The sequence below is a fragment of the Gorilla gorilla genome, chromosome 10 (genome assembly GCF_029281585.2).
Source record: "Gorilla gorilla gorilla isolate KB3781 chromosome 10, NHGRI_mGorGor1-v2.1_pri, whole genome shotgun sequence".
NCBI lineage: Eukaryota > Metazoa > Chordata > Mammalia > Primates > Hominidae > Gorilla > Gorilla gorilla.
Genome location: NC_073234.2, coordinates 29858752 through 29884140, shown reverse-complemented (window position 1 = coordinate 29884140; position 25389 = coordinate 29858752). Strand labels below are relative to the sequence as shown.

Sequence of the window (25389 nt, the reverse complement as noted above, 5' to 3'; positions counted from 1 at the left end):
ATTTGACTACGGGTCATCAAGTCACCATGTGACCTGAGATGACCATCATGAACTGGGTGCTTTCTGACCCATTTAGCCATAAAGTGGGTCATGCACAGCAGCATTCCATCATCAAATGGAAGCAGTATATATGTGACTGGGCTCAAGCAGGTGCCGAAGGCACAAGTAATTTACATGAGGAAGTGGCTCAAATGCCCATATCTCCACTCCTGTCACCCTGGGTTCTCTTCCCCAGCCTGTACTGATGGCCTCACAGGGGTCCCTATGATCACTTGACAGCGGAACAGATGACTAGGGCCTGATTCACAGATGGTTCTGCACCATATGCAGGCACCACTGTAGAGTGCACAGCTGCAGCACTACAGTCCCTTTCCAGGACATCCCTGAAGGACACCAGTGAAGGGAAATCTTCCCAGTTGGCAGAACTTCAAGCAGCACACCTAGTTGTGCACTTTGCTTGGAAGGATAGATGGCCAGATGCATGATTATATATATTTATGGGTTGTAACAAAAACTGTGAAGATATTTGTATCCCTTGTGAGTGCTCACCAACGGGTGACCTCAGCAGAGGAGGATATTAATAATCCAGTTGATAGGATGACCTGTTCTGTGGACACCACTCAGCCTCTTTCCCCAGCCACCCCTGTCATCGCCCAAAAGGCCCATGAACAAAGTAGCCATGGTGGCAGTGATGGAGGTGATGCCTGGGCTCAGCAACATGGACTTCCACTTACCAAGGCTGACCTGACTATGGCCATTGCTGAGTGCCCAATTTGCCAGCAGCAGAGACCAACACTGAGCCCTCAATACAGCACGCCATTCCTCGGGGTGATCAGCTAGCTATCGGGTGGCAGGTTGATTATACTGGACCTCTTCCATCATGGAAAGGGAAGAGGTTTGTCCTCCCTGGAATAGACACTTATTCCGGATATGGGTTTGCCTATGCTGCACACAATGCTTCTGCCAAGACTATTATCCATGGACTCACAGAATGCCTTATCCACCATCATGGCATTCCACACAGCACTGCCTCTGACCAAAGCACTCATTTTATGGCTAAAGGAGTGCAGCAGTGGGCTCGTTCTCATGGAATCCACTGGTCTTACCATGTTCCCCTTTGTCCTGAAGCATTCAAAAGGAATGGCCTTTTGAAGTCACAATTACAACCCCAACCAGGTGACAGTATTTTGCAGGGCTGGGGCAAAGTTCTCCAGAAGGCCGTGTATGCTCTGAATCAGCGTCCAATATATATGGTGCTGTTTCTCCCATAGCCAGGATTCATGGGTCCAGGAATCAGGGGGTGGAAGTGGAAGTGGCACCACTCACCCTCACCCCTAGGGATCCACTAGCAAAATTTTTGCTTCCTGTTCCTGCGACATTACTTTCTGCTGGCCTAGAGGTCTTAGTTCCAGAGGGAGGAACGCTCCCACCAGGAGACAAAATGATTCCATTAAACTGGAACTTAAGATTGCCACCTGGACACTTTGGGCTCCTCTTACCTTTAAGTCAACAGGCTAATGAAGGAGTTAGTGTTGGTTGTGGTGACTATCCCGGACTACCAAGAAGAAGTTAGTCTACTGCTCCACAACGGAGGTAAGGAAGAGTATGCATGGAATACAGGAGATCCATTAGGGTGTCTCTTAGTATTACCATGCCCTGTGATTAAGGCCAATAGGAAACTATAATAGCTCAATCTAGGCAGCAATAAAAATACTCAAGAATGAAGGTTTGGGTCATTCCACCAGGAATAAACCACGACCAGCTGAGGTGCTTGCTGAAGGCAAAGAGAACACAGAATGGGTAGTAGAAGAAGGTAGTCATCAATACCAGCCAGGACCATGTGACCAGTTGCCAACTCAGGAACTGTAATTGTCATGAATATTTCCTCCTTCTTTTGCTGAAAACATGTTTGTGCATGTATACACTTGTACAAGAAAATATCTGTATTTCCTTTTCCTTCATCATGTAACATAAGATTTATTGACTTCCTATCAACATTTAAGTATTGTTAACTTTATATAATAGTATTTGGCTTGGGGATTGATGTGTTTCCGGTTGTACAAAGGATAGCTGTATTATGTTAGGTTTAATTATGGCCTTATTACTCTCTTTATTTGAAGAATATGTATGATCTGAGGAGATGTGTATGGATTCAAGTTGACAAGGGGTGGACTTGTGATGGTTAACACTGAATGTCAACTTGATTGAAGGATACAAAATAGTGATCCTGGGTGTGTCTGTTAGGGTGTTGCCAAAAGAGATTAACATTTGAGTCAGTGGGCTGGGGAAGGCAGATCCACCTTTAATCTGGTGTGCACAATCTAATCAGCTGTCAATGAATACAAAGCAGACAGAAAATGGGCCGGAGAAGGCAGATCCACCTTTAATCTGGTGGGCACAATCTAATCAGCTGTCAATGAATACAAAGCAGGCAGAAAAACATGAAATGGAGAGACTGGCTAGCCTTCCAGCCTACATCTTTCTCCTGTGCTGGATGCTTCCTGCCCTTCGACACTGGACTCCAAATTCTTCAGTTTGGGGATTCAGTCTGGCTTTCCTTGCTCAGCTTGCAGACAGCCTATTGAGGGACCTTGTGATCATGTAAGTTAATACTTAGTAAACTCCCCTTTATATATCTATTTATCCTGTTAGTTCTGTCCTCTAGAGAACCCTAGTATGTTTAAATGATACCAATTTTGGTGGCAAAATCATAAAGAAAAGCAGAATGACTAATAGAGAAATAGGAACAGTGGTTACCTTTGATGGAAAGGAAAAGGGATGTAGTCAAGACAGGAATACAAGACCACTTACAGGATACTGAAAAATTTCTACTTCTTAACCTGATGAAGAGTTCATATGTAGTTCATTTTATTATTTTTCTTTACTTTAAAGTTTAAATATACCTTTTATATAAGCTTGTGTTTATGTGATATATTCTACTACTGCTTATATACATGTGGTTAATATATAATTTTAAAATGTCATATACATATGTAACATGCATGTAACATATATGTAACATGTATGTAACTAATATATGATATATACAAGAAACTACAAGCTTTCTTTAACATTTTCCCTTCTTTTCTCAGCCACTTTCCATATCTTTAAGACTCTCATTGAAGGCTATCCTTTACCATGATTTCCATCATCTGGGGTAAATCACAATTGACCATTCCCACTCTAACTAGGTAAGGTGTTTCTTAATAGAGTAGAGAATATACCAATATCAAATTGTGTATTATACTAATACAGGCCATAAATAAAGTTAAATTAAAGACAACACTCAGAGCACAAATCAACTGGTATACATGAACAATTTTCTCTGTTTAACTCTCCTAAGGGAAGAAAAATAATAATAGGTTAGTTTTGGTTATACTGCCATTTCTTTTTTGAAAACTATTTTTTAATTGACAAAAATTATATATATTTATGGTATACAACATGTTTGAAATATGCATACATTGCAGAATGGCTAAATCTAGCTAACTGACATATGCATGATCTCACATACTTACCTTTTTTGTGTGTGGTGACAATACTTAAAATCTGCTCTATCAGCTATTTTCAAGAATATACTACATTGATTTTAACTATACTATAGTTTCTATGTTGTAGTACAGATCTCTTGAACTTATAACAATACTTTTAATATGACATTATAAGAAATTTTTGCAAAATTTAACATTATTATATGCCATTCCAACTAAATGTTGAAGAGAACTACATGTATCTTGGGGCCATATACAAGAAAAATCTCTTACTATTTTGGGGATTGACCTGCCGAACAGCAGGAGCCTGCATAACAGTTCCTCGCAAGGGAGCCTGAGCTGGTGGTGCAGGAAGAGTTGTATAAACCACCTGGTGGTTTGCAGGAGCTCTTGGTACAGGGAGTCTTGTGGTCACCTGAGTTACTGGACGATGTGTTACATTCACGGTAGTTGGAGCTAATGCAAGGCAGAAAAAGATATTAAGAATACAGTAAATTCTACGTTAAGCAAACAGTATTAAATGGCAGTTATCTTTGCATAAAATCTAATTAACTAATTAAGACAGAAACAGAAATAACAGTCTCCTTTTATGATCTTCTAAGATAAAAATGATAGGGCCAATAAACATTAATAATATTAAAATCCAAGCTTCAGAGGAAAAGAACATCTCCACCACATCCAATTCCCTTCCCACTCTGGTTTGACCAGATAATAAGCAATGTGAAGATTTCTTTAAAAGGTGCAGAATTAAGAGTATGATGCCACAGGAGTGACTTAAAAGAGAAAAACCTCCTAATTTTAATTGTTCTTAGCAAAGTAGAATCATAAGCCCTCTAGGCCTTCTACCAAGGGGGTGTAAATCCAAAAGAGTATTTTTGTATCCCCAAAGATCAAGAAACTGACCGGCTATTGTTAATTCACATTTATTTTTCAAATGAGCCAACCTATCTCTTTGACCATTATAATTCACATTTTGTTTAGCTGAACCAATCTATCTTTTTTTAAAACAGTAAATAAAACAACAGACTTCTCCCTTCTCTACTCTGGTATTCCTCCTATTGTATGTTCCAGAAAGCATTAATACTTTGAGTAATGTTAATAAATATTTATCAAAAAAATGAGTCATTAACATTCACTGACAGCATGTATCTATAATAATGATTTTTAGTGACACTTTCTTGTTAACAACTCTCTGAATTAGAATCATATCTTACAAATGACCACATAGTAACTATATAATAAAAAGTAACAAATCAATCTACTTTCTTATGGAAAAAATGGGTCCTATAAAAAAATAAAGTTGGAGGAAAATACTGGCTATAACGAAGATAAAACGGTTTCTTTACTAAAGACTCTTCAGTCTTTACAGATACTAACTTTCAATGTGAGTCTTCAGAAACGGGAAGAAAGAAGAAAGTATTAACAAGAAAGAACATTTATTTTTTCATCTCTTTACTCCCCATTCCATAATCTACACTGCCCATGGGTGTGAATAACGACATTTCCTTCCAAAATATCTAATTTTGATGACTGTCATTATAACTTTGTATAAATGTAAAGAAAGACAGATAATACAGCTCCCAAGGTTGAACTTACTTATAACTGCCTATTTAAATAGAACAATGGTATTGAAATATGAGAACCAATATAAAATCTACACACCAGAAATAAAGTCACATAGGCACATTCTTTTGCCTGGAAATGCCAACAAGGTAAAATTTATTTTAACTGATAGGAAAGTCTGAATAAGCATCTAGGATTCTGAAATTCAACAAATCTAAACAGTCCCTACCAAAACAACCACACATTTGCTATATCAACAATAATTTCATAACTCAAAGGTTAATTAACAAATAGTTTGCTAAATCACTATGGGAAATATCCTGATTCCTACAAGATATCTGGTGTTTTAAGTATAAATTTCACTGGATAAAACCCCACTTAAATTCAATGTTTTCCTTAATGAGAAGAGTACTTATATAAGTACTGTGCAGATAAATCTTCAAGCAATGGACTGCTATACAGAAGACAAACCATGTTGATTGGTTTCTGAACAGTTTAGGAGATACAGGCTAAATCTTGAAAATTTTGAATTTACATCTTCTTGAAAGGTAGCAAGCATATGATTCCTGGTGGTAGTGTTAGACTAGTTAAAGCTATTTCAAGATAAGACACATTTAAAAATTCTTGTTTGATCGGTCAGTTATAACTTCTTGGTTGCACTCAGAACAAGTCATATCCATCCCTTCCAGAGAAACTACAGTCATTTCTGCCATTTACAGAACATTTGCTGTGGCAGATGACAAATCTGCTAATTTTTAAATTTTTTGTAGAGACGGGGTTTCACTGTGTTGCCCAGGCTGGTCTCAAGAATATAACTCAGAATAGTATTATTTTCCACATGCATTAGTAATCACCAGAGTTTTATAGATATTAGGTGAACGTTATTTTGCGCAGCCAAGTAACTTTGAGAAACACTTTATATCTTAAATCATTCTTGGAGATTTACATTATAAATTAGCATAGTAAAGGCTCAGAGAAGTCTGCATTAAGAAAAAAATCAATTTAGCTTTAAACTCAGCATTTCCCAAGCATATTTAACCATGGAACTTTGTATTCATGAAACACCTGTTAACACTGCAGAATAACTAGGAATATGGTTTACAGTTTCTAAATATTATAACTCAGAACATTATTATTTTGGATGTGAATGCTTTTTAAAATTACCTCCACTTTTATTTATATAATGTTAAGTAAATAAATATATACTTTTCTTTAAAATCATTCTTTACCAGTGCTGCTGCTTAAGACAGTCAGCAAAACTAAGTTATACTGCCTTCAAAAGGACATACACTGTAGTCCTCAAATTAACAAGATGAATATTAATTTTCTGTCTTATCTTTTGACTTAACTCCATAGTCATAGTTCTCTACAGGCAAAACCAAAGCTTCTACTCAATGATTCAACAAATTTACCTGTAGGTAGTAAGTGTATGGTGGTCTGAGATGGTCCACTTGTTGGCACCCCAGATGGTTGAAGAGGCGGTGCTGGTTGTATGGGTTGCAATGGTCGTGACACAGGCTGAGAAGAACTCATGGTTGATACAGGAGTGTGATTTAGCTTTTTGGGGTCTGTTAGTTAAAAGTGAAATATTATGACTGACAAGAAAAAAATTACAAAATACAAGTCTTTCCTCTATGGACAAATTTTACTTTTGCTTGCCACTTGGGTGTCACATTTACCTCTAGGAGAGTAATTTATTTCCATTTTACTTACGTGTATTTTTGCTGATTTGAAAACTGAGTTAAGAGCATATGTAATTTGCTGGTGGTTCTATCACAGATTCAAATTCACATTTACAGAAATACAGAAATAATCTTACTTGTAAATCAGTACAATATGTCAACTAGAATAATTCATTACTTGCATAAATATATAATCTACCTACCTATAGGAAGAACACTCTTCTAGACAAATATCTATAAACTGATGAGTTTTCACTGTGATCTTGAATTTCAATTACTATAATTATTTAGGTTCTTTGATAACAGTTGCTTATCATCACCATATAGTCTTTAAAATAGTCAAAGAATGACTAATCTCAAAAAAGGTCTTCAATAGCCTATGAAATAAATATTTGCATCTCAGAAAAAACTCTTAAAAACAGGAAACCACTATGAAGATTGTGACCCAAAAGTCCTTCTATCCAAAATAATCCCCATCAATTTCTGTCCTATAGAATTCCACACTAAATGTAAATAAAACCCAAGGCTTTAACAATGGATACTTTAATGCCATTGGAAAACAGTGTACTTTAGGAATGTGAGAATTTGAGACAGACCCAAAGGTGGGGCAACAGAAAGACCCCATGAGGCATGGATGCTAGGGAAATGGTGAGAGCACTGAAAACAAACTTTTAGGACTTTACTTTTTAATCCAGAATTAAGCCTACCTGTGTCCTCTCAAAAACCTGTATTTATTTTTTTCTTTAGGGATCCATTATAATAGTCATGGCTGTCTATTAAAAATTAGTGAAAGCAATAGAGATAATTTGAAACTTTTAAAGAATAATCATACTGGCTTGAGTTCAACCCAGATGAAGGATGGCATACATTTCTCAATTCAGTTTTAAATAACAAAACCGACTTTACTGTCATATAATCAGTTGTATAGCTATTTAACTTTTGTTTTCCAAAGCTCAACTAGACTGATTCCCCAAAATATTATTTTTAAAATATTTGGGTGTTTTAGAAAAAAGTAATGTCTTTAAGATAATAAGAAGTAACTCAGTACATGATATTATATTTTCCATGTGCAGTAATCACCAGTTTTATAGATATGTAGCTGAACGTTATTTTGCGCAGCCAAGTAAGTTTGAGAAATACTTTATATCTTAAATCATTCTTGGAGATTTACATTATAAATTAGCATAGTAAAGGCTCAGAGAAGTCTGCATTAAGAAAAAAATCAATTTAACTTTAAACTCAGCATTTTCCAAACATACTTAACCATGGAACTTTATATTCATGAAACACCTATTAACACTGCAGAATAACTAGGAATATGGTTTACAGTTTCTAAATATTATAACTCAGAACATTATTATTTTGGATGTGAACGTTTTTAAAAATTACTTCTATTTTTATTTATATAATGCTAGATAAAAGAAATTAATTCAAATGACCAAAATTAAATGAATACATATATATACAGTATCTACACTGAAACATAAACAGAGAGAAAAAGAACATTTAATGTAGAGACAGAAGAGCTGGATTTTACTCCCAAGACCCTTACTGAGTCTGAATTGTTTTCTCTAAGGCTAACAAGTTTCCTCAAGTCTAAAATGAGTATTACAGGATTTTTTTGCAAGGATCAAGTGAAATAACAGATACAAAAACAGAGGTACTCCAAAAATTACAATATTCTCTTAATTGCTGTTTTCATCTACACATTGTTCATACTCATTTAAGATTTGATTCTATTCTAATTTTTTTTTTTTTTTTTTGAGACAGGGCCTCATTCTGTCACCCAGGATGGAATGCAGTGGCATAAACACAGCTCACGGCAGCCTCAACCTCCCAGGCTCAAGCTATCCTCCTGCCTCAGCCTCCCATGCAGCTGGGACCACAGACACATGCCATCACACCCAGCTAATTTTTAAATTTTTTATAGAGACGGGGTTTCACCACATTGCCCGGGCTGGTCTCAAACTCCTGACCTCTTGCCTTGATCCTCCTGCCTTGGCCTCCCAAAGCACTGGGATTACAGGTGTGAGACACTGCGCCTGGCCAATTTTAAAATTCTAATCTAAAAAACTTCCATTCCAAAAAGAACACAAATAAACCAAGCATAATGCCGTAAACATCTGTCTTTGTAGAATATTGTACCGTATTAAGACAAAAAAAATGGTATCAAAACGTTGCTTAGTACAATTACTATTGAAGTACCTTGTGAAGCTCCACTCTCTTCATCATCCATTGTGAGATCAATGACACCACTTGAATCACTGCCAGTGGCTTTTCCACTCTGAAAAACAAAACTTCTACATTTTACAAAGAAAACTCTGGCAGATATACGTGTTAAAAAACGAGATGATAAGTGAGGTAAAATGAGACTAATGAGTAACCTGGTTCAATCTGGACCCCTAAATGGCTGTACCTGAATAAAGAGAGTTTGTCAGACAAATGTCCCAGGATACTCATGTGTTAAACATCTACTATACGAAATATAATTTTCAAAAGAAATTCAAGACGTTTTCTTAAAAAAACTAAGCTATCTGTTGCATACAGCAAATAAGATTAAACACAAACACTATTCATTTTGCGACATTTAAAATGTTGATCAATACTACTCTAAATTATCAATATTAATCTACCACAACACCAAAGGCAATCATTAAAGCTAGAATTGGGTTATAGAAAGTAATCTAAATTTTTGCCCTAAAAAAATGATATGGTATACTATGAAATCATATGGTATGCTATGCTATTAACTGCACATCCAAGCTGACCAGTAACCCATCATCCAAAATCATGAGAAATATTAGGATTATAAGAAAAACCTTTAAAACCACATGACAGCAACCAAAAAGGAAGGTAAGACAACATAAACCTAAAGAGCCAGGACTCTGAAGTCAGTGTGTCTTACAGTTCTAACTTATTAGCTACCTGATTCAGATGGGTAATTGTCTCAATTTCCAATATTTGAATATTGAGGCTGTCGTGAGGATTAATCCAAATGTGTATATAAGGTGCTTAACGCCATATATGATACATGGCAATTGCTTAATAACTGATAATCACAATTTACTTTGATATATTATACTGAGATCGATTCCAAATGATAAAGGTTTTCATCTGCAAAACTCAAGTTGAGAAATTAAAGAAAATAACACCTTGACTTTATAATATCCAGGCCCAATCCCAAGACAATAATGCAATTCTCATTCTTATAAATCTTTCTACAATAATGATTTCACAGAAAATGGGTTATTTATAAACACCAAAAATCTATAAAATCCCAAACTAAAAGATCCCAAAAATCATCAACAAATGTAAAATAATCTTTCACTACAACATATTATCATTAAGGTCCAGCTTTGAAAAGTGGAACTAACTTAAGACAAAAAAATAAGTCAATACAAACTGACTCTAAGCAGAGTCAGATATTACATCCAGCAGATAAAGACTCGAAAGTAGCTATTAAAAATATGTTTAAAGCCAGGAGCAGTGGCTCACGCCTGTAATCCCAGTACTTTGGTTGGCTGAGGCAGGCAGATCACAAGGTCAGGAGTTCGAGACCAGCCTGGCCAATATAGTGAAACCCCATCTCTACTAAAAATACAAAAATTAGCCAGGCATGGTGGTGGGTGTCTATAGTCCCAGCTACTCGGGAGGCTGAGGCAGGAGAATCACTTGAACCTGGGAGGCGGAGGTTGCAGTGAGCTGAGACTGCGCCACTGCACTCCAGCCTAGGTGGCAGAGCAAGACTCCATCTCAAAAAAAAAAAAAAAAACATTCAAAGAATTAAATATAATAATAATGAATGCACAAACAGGAAATTTCAAAAGAGAAAAAGAAACTGAAAAAAAAATAATAAAGCTGAAAAAATAATTACTAAAATAAAAATTAGCTTAATGTAGGCATAAAAGCAGATTGGAGGGGGCCGGAAAAACTCAAATGAAATTGATGCTAGATCAATAGAAATTTTCTAGTCCATAGGACACAAAGAAAAACAGAAGAAAATATGAAAAACGCCTGAAACTTGTGCAATAAGAAACAGTTCAGCAAAACCCTAAATGAGAAGAAACAAAGATCTAAAGAAAAAATTGAATAATAACCAAAAACTTCCCAAATTTGGTGGAAAACATAAGTTTACAAATCCAAGAGGTTCAATGAACCTCAAGCAGAAGAAACACTAAGAAATCATAACTATACACATCATAGTCCAAATACTGAAAACCAATAATGAAAAATTTTGAAAGTAAACAGAACAAATTATGTTATACAGGAGCAAAGAGTAACTGCTGACTATTGGTCAGAAACTATGGAAGCAAGAAGACACTGGAAAAATATATTCAAAGTGCCGATAATTTAAAAAAAAAAAAACCCTTTAAGAATTCTATATCCAATGATGCTCTCCTTGAAAAAAGGAGACAAAAGATACAAAAGTACATTTTTCAGATACTAAAAAACCAAGAGAATGTATCACTAACAGATCTACACTGTAAAGATGAGCTTAAGGACATTCTTTAGTTTGAAAGGAAATACCAACTTGGATCATAGGAAGAAGAGGACCAGAAAAGGTAAACATAAGGATAAATAATAAAGACTATATCTATTTTCTGTTATTAATTTCTTTAAAATTCTATAAGGCAAAAATTAAAAACAATATATTTAGAGATCTACAACATGAAGATTAAAAACAATGTAATATATGTGCAAACAAGACCACAATATATGTGAAAACATGAACGTGATATTTAAGGAAAGCAACTTCATTAAGGAGGTAAATGTACACATACAATTGCAAGGTTCCTATAATTAAGATTAGATACATACTGTAAACTCTAGAACAACCCCTAAAACACACACACACACACACACACACACACACACACACACACATAGAGAGAGAGAGAGAGAGTGCTAAAAAGCTAACAGAGGAATTAAGACAGAATGCTTTAAAAAAAACTGATACAAAATAAAGCAGGAAAGAAGGTACACAGAAACCAACAAAAAAAGAAAACAGATGAAATGAATAGAAAACAAATAGCAAAACAGCAGACCTAAACACAATCCTATCAATACTTATATTAACTATAAACGGTCTAAAAACTCCGACCAAAATGTAGAGATTATCAGATGGGATAACACAGCAACAAATCAAGAAATATGATTTTTTTTCTCTTGCAGATTCACTTTAAATACAAAGACACAGATTGAAAGTAAAAAGCTGAAAAAAGTAACATGCAAACAGTAAACATAAAAATGCTGCTGTAGAACCATGAGCCAATTAAACCTCGTCTTTGTAAATCACTGAGTCTCAGGTATTTCATTTTAGCAATGTGAGAAGAGATTAATATAGTGTGTGTGTGTGTGTGTGTGCATACATTCATATACATATATGGATGACTGAAGATGAACAGAGATTTGAACTGGAGGTTTAAATATGGCAGACGTAAGAATATATGTAGTAACTGAATCCCAGGAGTGAATGAGATCTCCCAAGAAGAGATGTAGAGGAAAATCAAAAGCATGTGATGGCATGGAAACCAAGAGAAACTAATGTTTCAAAAAGGAAGGATACTGAGTGGTGCTGAATGTTATTAAGAAGTCAAGGTGAAGAAAAATGGGAAAGATCTGGACCAGGGTGGTTTCAGGAAAGAAAGAGCAACAAAAGTTACTGGTGGGGTGCAGGTGGGAAAATAGGTATGCGTATATACCTACATCCCTACACACATTCAAGCTGGGCAATAGCAACTACAAGGTCAAACAGTTGACAGAATATTCACCTGGTGCTGATAAATGATTACTAATTAGTATAGTTTTTATTTTCTATATAACAAAGAAATGTGTGACTAATTTATAAATGAAAATCATGCTTTTTCATGCTTTTCATAACCACATTTTTTTCATAAAAATGCAACTTGATGGCAACTTTTGTCTCATCATTTACTATTAGCATTTATTCAATAGATAAGGATGCTTACTTAGCATAAAACACTACTAATTAGGGGCAGGGTAATAAGTCAGATATGTAGCCAGATTTCAAGGCATTAGAGGGCAGTTAAGATGTCCTTAAAATACTACACTATAAGGCTATATGATATATGTGGCACTAATATACACTTTGGCTTTAAAATATAAATATGGATAGATACTTTTATTCTAAAGGCTTTTAATACAATATACATGGAATATTGGTTTTAAACATTCAATTATTAGGTCTGCGTTCCTCCAAGAGCATCATTGCCTTTTTCCAATGATCATTTCTTAAACTCTATACACACAGGTAACTTAGAAAATTAGCAAGATAATGAATATAGGGTCCCACCTCCTTATATGGTTTGGCTATGTCTCCACCCAAATCTCATCTTGAATTGTAGTTCTGATAATTTCCATGTGTGGTGGGAGGGACTGGGTGGGAGGTAATTGAATGATGGGGGCAGTTTCCCCCATGCTATTCTCATAGTAAGTTCTCACAAGATCTGATGGTTTTATAAGGGGCTTCCCGCTTTGCTCTGCTCTCATTCTTTCCTCCCTGCCCTTATGTGAAGAAGGACATGTTTGCTTCCCCTTGTGCCATGACTATAAGTTTCCTGAGGCCTCCCAAGCCCTGTGGAACTGTGACTCAATTAAACTTTTTTCTTTAAAAGTTAAAAAAAATGCTGCTGTAAGTATGTTAATATCAGACAGACAAAGAGGGAAACTTTATAATGATAAAAGTATGGCAAGATTATAAATTATACATAAAAAACACCATGTAATACAGTGTCAAAACCTATGAAGCAAAACTGACAAAATTAAAGGAAGAAATCGATTCACAATCATACCACTCTTAGTAATAGATAAAACCACTACAGCAAAAGGCAATAATCAGTAAACATACAAATAATCCAAATTACACTACTAACCATGCTATATTGACATTTATAAAACATTACACCCAATAGCAGCATACTCTTTTCAAGTGTAATGGTACATTCACTAAGATATATACCATAGATGGGGCTTTATAACACATATTTAATTTGTGTAAAAGTAACAAAGTCATACAGAGGATATTTTCTAAATCCAATAGCATTAAATGAAAAATCAATAATAAAAAATTTGCAAAATCCCCAAATATTACGAAATTAAACAAATTACTAACTAAACAACCCAGGACCCAAAAGGAAATGACAAGGAACTACATGAAATAAAAATGCAACACATGAAAATTTGTGGAATGCAGGCAAAGCAGTGCTCAGAGGAATATGTGTATCATTAAATGCTTATATAGATCAAGAAGATCTACAAGCAATGACCTAATGATAAATTATGATTTTTATTGATCATAAACTGACAGATACAATTTATTATCATACACTACAAGTAGTTTCCTGAATAGACTTTCTTTCTTGACAAATAAAATTGGTAATTATTTCCATAACTATTAAATACATTTATAAGATAGTCATGATAGCTAGCACTACTCCAATTAGACTCTGTGCTAAATGCTTTACATGCATTAACACATTTACTCTTCCCAATATTTCTATGTGGTAAGTACTAGCTCTAGCTCTACTTTATAAGTGAAAAATCTAAGGTGTTCAATAACTTGCCAAAGCACCCACTATTAAGTGACAGGCTCCAGGCTGTCTGACTGTAGACCGTATTATTTCTATGCCACCAGGTGGAAATGAACAAACACAGACATGTATACATATACATGTATCTTTACATCTTTTCCTGACAAAACATTGTCTGAGAAATCTAATCAGAAACACGTTTATGTTTTTACAAACTGAAACCTTCAGTTTGAAATCATTAAAAAATTATATCAAATAGTTTTTAACAGTAGAAATTTTATTAAAAACTTAGCTAATCATGGGTCGTTTTCCAAAATGACCAGTCTCAATAAGCAAACACTAAGAAAATTTCAAGAGAGCAAACATATTGGCTTTGTAGCTTTTTTGTAATGAAACAAGAATATACTTGAAAAGCACACTTCAGCAAATGTGAAGAAAGAGTTAACGCAGAAGAGCTGGTTGTTCATTCCTTGCACATTTCTCCAAGGGAACTTGGAACCATAATTGAGACTTGGTTAGTTATCAAGAACGTTGCCCTTGGAAGTCATGTTAACAATTAATTCTCTTATATACACTCTGAACAGTGAATGAAGATTGATGATGTACACTTGGGTTTCATTGTTGGGATCCTGAGTTTCCAATGCCATGGCCACTTATATAGAAAAATGTCACTATGTGACCAGACCTCCAAAAAACCTCAGACCCTGAGACTCAGTCAGGCTTCTCTGGGAAGACTCTTGGCACATGTCTCTAAGGTTAATAAGCCAGAGAAAAAACAAATTCTGTGCGATCCCAGACAGACGACTTGGAAGTCTTTGCCTGATCTCTCTGAACTTCAACTCTGCAAATTTTTTTCCCTGTTGCTCTTGCTCTACACCTTTTGCTGTGACAAATCATAATGGTGAGTATAACCTACTACTGGGTCTTATGAAATCCTTCTAGCAAATCAGCAAACTTAAAGGTGAATCTTGAGTCCTTCAAAACAACAATTACAGATAGCAACACTATTTTATAGCTTATGTTGATAATTTGAATAAATTTGTTTTTCACTATATAAAACATTAATAATTCATTATATAAAATGATATATAGTAATAAAATATACAATAATAAATTATATGCAATATGTTAATAAATACTTATTTGGGGATATCAGATAAATCTTCATTTAACATTAACTACAGAAAGAGAGTATTTTACATATTTCATCATTTGCTAATTAACTACAGCTCACAAGCATTTCCACACTAGACATCTAAGTTTTTTTTTTTTTTTTTGAGACAGTCTCATCCTGTCACCCAGGCTGGAATGCAGTGGCATTATCTTGGCTTGGCAACCTGCAACCTCCTCTTCCCAGGTTCAAGTGATCCTCCTGCCTCAGCCTCCCAAGTAGCTGGGATTACAAGCGTGCACCACCACGCCCAGCTAATTTTTGTATTTTTAGTAGAGACATGTTGGCCAGCCTGGTCTCGAACTCCTGACCTCAAGTGATCTGCCTACCTTGGCCTCCCAAAGTGCTGGGATTATAGGTGTAAGCCACTGCACCTGGCCTGAGACATCCAGATTTCTTCTGATCTAAATAGCCTTAAAGTGTTAAGAAGTACAACTAAGTAGGCTTGGGACAGAAAAATGAAGTTAGCCAATTGTACTTAAAATGTGACAATTCAAAGAATCACAGGCTACCTGTTTCACACTAGTTTCTATCTGCTAGCAAGGTGCACATTAGGGTAAAAAGATAACAACTTCTTAGTCAACAGTGTAACATTAATAAAGGTATTCATCACAATAACAAAAATGATATTTGTTTCAAAAAATTCTGGCTGACAAGCATAACTTCATAACTGAAAGCACATATATACTTCCATTATGGTTTCTTATTACACAATAAAACTCCTGTAATTATATTTATTATTCATATACATAATTGACACTGATTCAAAACTGAAACTTTGTTATTTTTGATAAGGCATTGCTTCAGCAGGCTAGCTGCTCAAACTGCTTGTATGCATTTTTTTATACTCAGATATTAAATTCCTCTTCCTTGAAGCCAAATAAAATATCTATTGAGAGCTTAATATTAAGTTGTACTATTGCTTTGCTTTCTGATGAAGTCAATTCCTGTTTCAAGTGTCTTTTTTTTTTTTTTTTTTAAGTTTCTTCTTTTTTATAGAGACGGAGTCTCACTTTGCTGCCCAGGTTGGTTTCGACCTCCTGGGCTCAAGTGATCCTCCTGTCTTCACCTCCCAAAGTGCCGGGATTATAGACGTGAGCCACTACACCCCACCTCAAGTGTCTTATATTATATCCATTTTAATTTCACTTATGTATTTATGATGTTACATATATTTCTTTCTTTTTTTTTTTTTTTTTTTTTGAGATGGGATGGAGTTTCGCTCTTTCACCCAGGCTGGAGTAAAGTGGTATGATCTCAGCTCACTGCAACCTCCGCCCTCCTGGGTTCCAGCAATTCTCCTGCCTCAGCCTTCCAAGTAGCTGGGATTACAGGTGCCCGTCACCACACCAGGCAAATTTTTGTCTTTTTAGTAGAGTTGGGGTTTCCCCATGTTGGCCAGGCTGGTCTTGAACTCCTGACCTCAGGTGATCTGCCAGCCTCGGCCTCCCAAAGTGCTAGGATTATAGGTGTGAGACACCATGCCCAGCCACAAATACTATATTTCAGCAAAATATTCTATACAATAGAGTTCAATACAGCTTTTTGCAATGATGAAAATAGTCTGTATCTGTGTGGTCTAATATGCTAGCCACTAGCCATTTGTAGCTACTGAACCTTGAAATGGGATTAGTTTGACTGAAGAACTAAATTTTTAATTTAATTTAAATAGCTACATGTGACTAGTGGCTATCATATTAGATAGCACAGCTCTAGAAGAACCACCATTTACAAAAGGACAAAAGACAGCCATCATAATGTCCATTTTCCTTTCCTTGAAAATATTACTTGTTAAAAAAAAAAAAACTCACTGAGGGAAGTAGAGATGTTCATAAATCCTTTGTTTAAAGTTTAACTAGACTTCCTATAAATGTCACTTAAGTATCACTGAATATATCAACATTTTCTACACATCTTCCAGAAAGTATCTCAATCTTGTAATTTTAATTGAAAACATAGTTATAACCCACAAGACATGCTCAGAAACAATCACAACTTTGATCTCTAATACTGCACACAAAGACTGCTAACATTTGTAAGAAGTTAAGATATTTTTAATAGCTTCTATTTGATCTATAAACTATGGTGTACATCTAGGTTGGTCAAAATCCATCGTTTTTAAAGAAAATAGTTATATTTAAAGATCAAATGATGCCCTTGTTTTAAAATTCTTGTCATTTTTTCATGCCTGACATGCTCAAGATTTTTGTTCTGCTGGGAATATATAAGCTCCTTGAAATGATTCAAAGGAAGTGAAGAAAATAAAATAAAACTATCAACAATCTAATCACTATAAATTCACTACACCTAAAGCCATAAAGAACAAGGAAGAACACTGTTAATACAGGAATGAAGTAGTTATTCTATTACGGGGTGGTTAAGATTTAATATGAAAAAGTACAAAGACTGGCAAAGTGCTAGTAAACAAGCAGACAGACAAAAAATTCTTCCTCAAAAGGTATTTCTGATTACCTTTGAGGAAATTAAAAAGGTGGTAGGGGTAGAGTGTGGTACAAGTGAAGGTAAACCAATGAGACACTCTTAAAAAAGATGTACCTGGAAGAAATTACATGCGTTTTCTTTTTGCAGACAATCTTTACAGTATGTAAAGGCAAATGACTGGACTGTCAATTGTATTAATCAAATCAGTCAGTTAACAGAATAAACTAATTATTACCTCTAAGAGAACTGCTATGCAAAAACAAAACAAGATAAAACAAAAAAACCTCAATTCTTGTCAAACGTTACAGAGAAGCTGTGAGACAATGTTTGGATAGTTATAAAAAACACACATAGAACAATTTTCATTCAATCAAAGAATGATGAAAATTCATTTTCCTGTGGACCATAATTAGGATTTTACTTTGAAGAAGAAGGAAAAATCTTACCTGTGATGTGCTATCAGCTGCTTTCTTACTGACAGAAGCATCTATTGTTTTGTTTGTCTGGTTTTCTGAAAAGTAAAAAAAGCCATTTTTAAAAACATCTACAAAATGTAAAAAGTTAAGTTGCTTTATATGAAACAATTCATGTAGTTTTCTCCAACTATTTTTCCGTCAACATGTCACATACGTAAATAAAAACTCAAATTCACAGATCACTGCTATAGTATCTTTCAGATACTATACAGATTACTATACAGATCACAATACAGATTAAAAAAAACTTTCCACTGGCCCAGCAATTTTAACTCTAAGCAGTATCTCATGGAAATAATTTAAGATACACATAACTTAAATGTTCTAACATGAGGAAATAGTTAAACAAAATATAATTCCTCCACACTATGTTCCTTTGGAGAAAAAAATTTAGTATGTCAAAAATGTTTCCAATAAATTCAGTAGAAACAGTTGCAGTAAATCCAAGAAAATACACTTGCGTATTTCTCAGTAGTTCAATCATCGGTGATTTTTCTTTCTTTGTTCATTTTTCAACTAACTTGTAATGAGTTTGCAGTTTAAAAATGTTACTTTCAGAACAGCACAGAAAATAAAGTATATTTTGTCCCAATTTCTAATGGGAGGAAAGAGAGAATGTATTAAATTTTATCAAAGGTTTTTTGCACCTATTGAGATTATTTAGGGTTTCCTGTTTGGTAACATGGAGTTTTTAAATGTTGAAACAGCCCATCCTTTCTTTCTGGAGATAAAACCCTCTTGGTCAAACTATGGCATTCCTTTCATTTGCAAATCTTCAGAATGCATACAGAGTAAACAATTTATGTTTAAAAAAATACAGGAAGTTAAACTACCTATGTATTCCCATATGTATATATATAAGTCTGTATGTCTAAAAAATCAAGTTGGGTTAATATTCACCTGTTAAAAGAGAAGTATTCCAGGGTACAGAAGTAAAAAGAATGCCCTTTGATTTCTCCTACCTTATCTGAATTACTTTTTTTTGTAAGAAGAATATTAATATATTATCTATTTATTTAAAAATATATTCAAATTACCTCATTTATTACAAATGAGCATCTGTTTTGGACTATGAAGTTCCTGAAAGACTAACAAAACTAATTTTAGGCTACTGATGTTACAGGGTGGAGTATTAAGATACACTAGGTGATATTACCAAAATATCAGTGATTACTACCAAAGGTTTTTATATACGATGTTAAAATACATTCATTTGCATTTGAAACACTTCCATCTTCAAATCAAAATAAAAGATAACTTTACATAAAAAGTAGATGAGGAAGTTTCACTTTTGTATTTTTATTTTTTAATTCTTTATTTTATTTATTATTTTTTTTCTTTTTGAAACAGAGTCTTGCTGTCACCCAGGCGAGAGTGCAGTGGCACGATCTTGGCTCACTGCAACCTCCATCTCCCAGGTTCAAGAGATTCTCACGTCTCAGCCTCCTGAGTAGCTGGGACTACCAGTGTGTGCCACCATGCCTGGCTAATTTTTGTTTACTTAGTAAAGACCTGCTTTCATCATGCTGGCCAGGCTGGTCTCAATCTTCTGGCCTCAAGTGATCCACCAGCCTCAGCCTCCCAAAGTGCTGGGATTATAGGCATGAGCCAACATACCTGGCCTCATTTTTATTTTTTGTCATAACATTTTCATATAAGAAAATTCCTAAAGATGCAAGAAAGATTTAGACTGCTTAATAAAATGTTACACACACATTTCTTTGTTACCCAGCATGATTCTCTCTCAGACCTAATTGCCTCAGAGCTGTAAGTTAATTATTCACAAAACTGTAATAATATTCCTTATTCTAGATTCTCAACTAACATTCCTTGCCCGTTATTACAGATTTTTTCCCTTGATTCTTAATGTAACGTCTTATAGTTCCATTGCATTGCTTTTCCTTTCTTCTACAAGATCTACCTTGGATGACTTCTGGATATAAATATTATAACTCCATCTATCAAGCAACAAAACTGGTCAGGATGTAAAATAAGAAATTATAGCTTAAAATCCTTCTATCATATGGAATACATCTCCATAAAAATACAAATAAAAGTAAATAAAATTAAAAAGCACTTTACAGGAGTTAAACCAGCAGTTATCTCTTAGTAGCTCTGGATAATTGTATGAACATAAAAAAGGCAAACACTTTGCTCATTTAATTCTGTCCTTGAAGAAATGGTTGAAGAAATAATTGCTGTGTTTAAACTCTCATTTTTTGTTTTTCTTTCTGAGACAGGGACTTCCTCTGTTGCCCAGGCTGGAGTGCAGTGGCACGACCATGGCTCACTGCAGCCTTGACCTCTTGGGTTCAAGCAATCCTCCTGCTTCGGCCTCCTGGGTAGCTGGGACTGCAGGCATGTATCACCATGCCAAGCTAATTTTTTATTTTTTGTACAGATGGGGGTCTCACTATATTGCAAGGCTGGTCGCAAGCTCCTGAGCTCAAGCCATCCTCCTGCCTCAGCCTCCCAAAGTGCTGGTATTACAGGCATAAGCCACCATGCCTAGCCAACTCTAGTTTTATATAGTCTTAGAACAAGATGTTTAACGAAATCTGAGAGTGTACATTGTATATGGATTGTATATAACTTTCCCCCAAATCTGCTTTTTTAATGTCTAGTTTAGTAAATGGAACAGCATTTAACAATGTCTTAGAAAGCTGAGTCATCTTTGAGTTCTCCATCTCTTCCACACATCTAAACTTTTATTAATAAATTACCAAGTACTGCCAATGCCACCTCTTAAATAACTTTTAAATCTTTTTCATACCACCATCTCTCATCTTGTACACTACAAGAGCCTCCAGCCTCTTAACTGGTCTTCCTAACACTATTCTTACCCCTTCCAAACCATTCTCCATATTGTAACCAGGGTTCATGGATGTCACATTACCCCCTACAAAAACCCTTTAACCCTATTTCCCCCATTCTTCTGTTCATTACTTCATATCTTTCCAGATTTCCCATGTTCTCTTTTGTCCTCTCACAAAAACCTGCAAATTCTAACACTCATCACATTTATAATTGATTAGTTATTTAATTACCATATTCCCTATTTGATTGTAAGGTTGGTGAGATCATAGTGACTATTTTATACATTTCTGTGTATCTAAAGAACCTAAGATAATATAGACATTCATTACTTTGTGAATGAATGAAATTAGCTATAGTTTGAGCTTTAAATTTCCAAGCCCTTAGGAGGACATTTACCTCACTATAAACAGAAAATACTGATTTAAAATCCATAAGGATATACTTAGCTATAATAAAATACATACAAATGCATGAACATATAGCATATGTTCTTTTAAGTAAACATAATACCCACATAAGTATAGAGCTTAGAAAATTTTAATTATATAACCTAATTAATTAATCACAAACTACTAAATGTAGTAGAGATGTACCGAAGTTTGGTTTCAGTTTAGGTTTTGGGAATCCTAAAAAGCCAAATGCCTACTTTAACGTCATTTATGGCACTGCTGAAATTATACCTGATCAAATAACATATTATAAGTAATAATTTATTAATAAAGTCAGAAATGAAGAATAAGCAAATTCATAAGATCTCATTTTAGTTAGCATTATGAAAAAAATACAAAGCTTGTCATTCACATTTATTCATTATCAAATGTAGGTAAGCATTCTAAATGGAACTTGAAATGAAGATCTTGATATAATTACATATTAAAAATATATAAATGTACATGTTAAAATATACAATTTTATGTTTAGAAATAATTGTACATTATCTCAGAATGCTATACCAATTAATGATTGTGAAAACTTACTTTTATATAAAAAAGTTAAGAATAGTCAAATGAAACAGACTGACGTGAATTACTAATAGTGTACATCAACCAGATAATTTGGGGAATATATCCTTTCTATAAAAATTGTAAGAGAACAGAATAATGAAATTATAATTCTGACACTTTTAGAAGTGTTTGGAGTACAAGCATGACATTAAACAAAATACTCTTAAAATATTTCCTTTCAAGCCATGGTTTTTCAGGAAAAGTTCTCTATTTAAGAATATATCTCATCTCATGACCATGAATTTAAAACAATGTCAACTTTGCCTCAAAATTTCATAAGGAGGAAAACCCAAAATCACATAAAGCAATGTCCATCACTAAATCATCTGACATTAAAAAATACTAAGAACTAAAAGAAAAAGAAGTTACAGAAAAATAAACTATCACCCAAAAATCTTGTATGTCCACTGACCTCAGTTAAAAGTAAGCATCTCTTTTAGTGTTGTAAACATGAAAGAATATCCAAAAAATAATGTGGTAGCAGATGACACTAACAAACATTTGCCCTGTACTATGCAAACATTTAAATTGTAAATACTATAAATAATTACACTTTCATATAAAACATTAGTTTATTCTTATAAATATGATAATGATATAAGAGTGATATCCAGCTTCAATCCAACATTAATTTTGATCTGCCATTCATTTACTTTCTTAACAACTCTGTGAAATACCGTCATTGTTTTATATGAGAAAACACTTAGGGAGTAACTACACTTAGTAATGGCTATATGACAAATAAAAACTAAGGCTTGTACATCTCACTTATAAAAGTAATTTTGTACTTTAGAATTTGTTTCCTATATTACATGGTCACTTACAACTTCAATAAGAAAAATACTGTAGTAATTTTACTATACACATGATGCCTACCCTTGCCTGACTTTCCAAAAGTAGTGTGCATAAATGTGAAGTCAGAAATGAAGAATAAGCAAGTTCAAGAATGCATACAAAACAAACTCTTTCTAGGAACTAGGAAGACACAGAGTTTGGCAGATTTTAAACAGGTATAATCAAGTGCTCCTTTTTGAAATATTTCTAAGTAAAATACAAACAATCATATAATATGTCATATGGGAAAACACAGAAAAGATAAAACAAGAAGGACTCAAACATTTTATAGCAAATGTGAAAGAAAAACTTATTTTTAAGTTGTTCAAATTTGGAAGCTATGAATGAGTACACAAAGGATTTTCCAAATGGGTAAGGAACATAAATGTGTCTTTTTTTCTTAAAAGCATATATTATGTAAATTTGATACTTTAAAATGTTTTAAACGATATTGCTGGCAAATGTATCATAAAAGTAACTCATAATGCTTGCCACAAAGCCATAAATTAAAAATTCACCAAACTTAGGAAAATTACTAAAAGATAAAACACAGATACTAACTTCTAATTGAAAATAAAACCCCTCTCAAGCCCCATTTTAGCAACATAATTTCTCTCAGGTATCTAAAAAATTACTAAAAATAATCAAGAAAATTCTATTTATTTTGTTCTTCCAATAACGCTAGCCACTTAGAAAAAAAAAGTTCAATCATTACAAGGCTATTAAGATGCTTGCATTGCTAGATTTAAACCTACATGGTGACTTACCAATTCTTGGGGTGGTATTGCTGTTCTGTTCTGCAGCAGACGAAGTACTAAATGCAGAAATTGGAATTTTCATCTGTATAGGACCTCGATTAGTTGATGGACTATAGAGTCCTGATGGGCCCACTGTGGGTAAAGAAGTCCTTGTGGCTTGTACAATAGAGTGTGCCGTTGGAACAGCCTGCACAGCAAGTGTTGTTCCCAATGGTGCAGCACTGGCAGTAGGGTTCCTTTGAATACTAGGACTGGGCACAGAAGGAACGTTGTTTGGTTTAGTGGGATTTGGCAAGGATGGCAAGGATACTGGATTTTTGGTAAGACCACTCACTGTAGGTGGGCTTTGCACAGAAATGAATTCAACATTGCCAGATGGTTGATTAGTCACCAAAGTCCCTGGATGGCTCTGTAGAAGCTGAGGCTGGGAGGATACTGCAACAGGTACATGCAAAATCACTGGCAAAGGCTGTAAAGAGATTGTAGGCTGGGGATTTCCACTAGGCACCTGAGTAGTAGCAACTACAGTAGCTGTATTGGGTGCAGGAAGAACTGACGTTGCTGTGAGGGAACCCGAAGTCACTGGAGTCTGCAATTTAGGTTGACTACTGACAACTGCTGGAGGAGTGACAAGATTGGTTGAAGATACTATAGAAAGAAAACAGAAGCCTCAGTTTAAATGGTTATATTAATTTATCAACTAAGAAAATATGACAGATACAAATTAAATACATTGCATAATACATTGCAAAGACTGTAAAGTCTTTCATCATGAAATTTTTTTCCAGATTTAAATTCTGAAATTTAATTTAGAATTAAATTCATAGAAGCATTTTGCATGTAGTTTTAGTAAATTACAAAAACAGCACATGATGGATGATTAATATGCAAGACTACTGAGGATCAAAACGGTCTCTGAAAATTACTATAATCACTTTAGAGTACCTAACTAGTAAACAAATAAAAAATACTAAAAAGTTAAGTAAAAATATATATTTTTGAAACTACATTAAAAACATTATAAATGCCTTACAACACAAGTAATATATAAACTCAAATAGTAAATCTAAAAAGAGTCATGACCATTAATGAATAACAGGTAGGCTTACTCATCGTATTTTATTATTTGAACCATGTCTGTATCTTTGGATCAAGTTTGACTGAATTCCTTGGGAGAGGAACTACTGAGGGGAGATTCCCTCTACTGTCACCCTACTGACATTGTATGATATGGAAAACAGCACTGAGCGAAGATGACAGATGAATTAAGAAGAAATGAGGTAGCATATACAGAAGAACAGAGAAAATACAAATGCTGGTCACTAGTTTTATAATAATTTTCAACTACTTGTGTTTATTCTCATTGGAACAGGTTTAAAATACATGACCAAACTTCTTTCTCATTGATTTATAGTCTTTCCAAAAATAACAGGTTTACTAGAGCAGCAGTTTCTCAAAGTGTGGTCCAACGGGGTGCCTGGGGTTTTCTGAGACCCTTTCAGGGAGTTTGCAATGTCAAAACTATTTTCATAACAATGAGACATTATTTGACTGTTTAAATGAGCAGACATTTGCACCAATGGAGCAAAAGCAATGCTGAG

At 34.5% G+C, this 25389-nt stretch overlaps 1 protein-coding gene across 4 annotated transcripts in view; it reads right to left on the bottom strand.

The window, feature by feature from the left end:
• Positions 1-25389, bottom strand: part of ATF7IP (activating transcription factor 7 interacting protein) — a 112877-nt gene that overhangs the window by 13347 nt on the left and 74141 nt on the right. For 3 of the 4 annotated variants that reach the window (XM_055358716.2, XM_055358715.2, XM_019038265.3), the window contains exons 9-13: positions 23798-24436; positions 18346-18410; positions 8942-9020; positions 6467-6622; positions 3765-3947 (exon numbers count right to left, since the gene is read on the bottom strand). In XM_055358716.2, the coding sequence (XP_055214691.1) occupies positions 3765-3947; positions 6467-6622; positions 8942-9020; positions 18346-18410; positions 23798-24436 (1122 nt within the window). Of the gene's footprint in view, positions 1-2844; positions 3339-3764; positions 3948-6466; positions 6623-8941; positions 9021-18345; positions 18411-23797; positions 24437-25389 lie in introns of those variants that run through there. The other variant, XM_055358718.2, reaches the window with a different exon arrangement.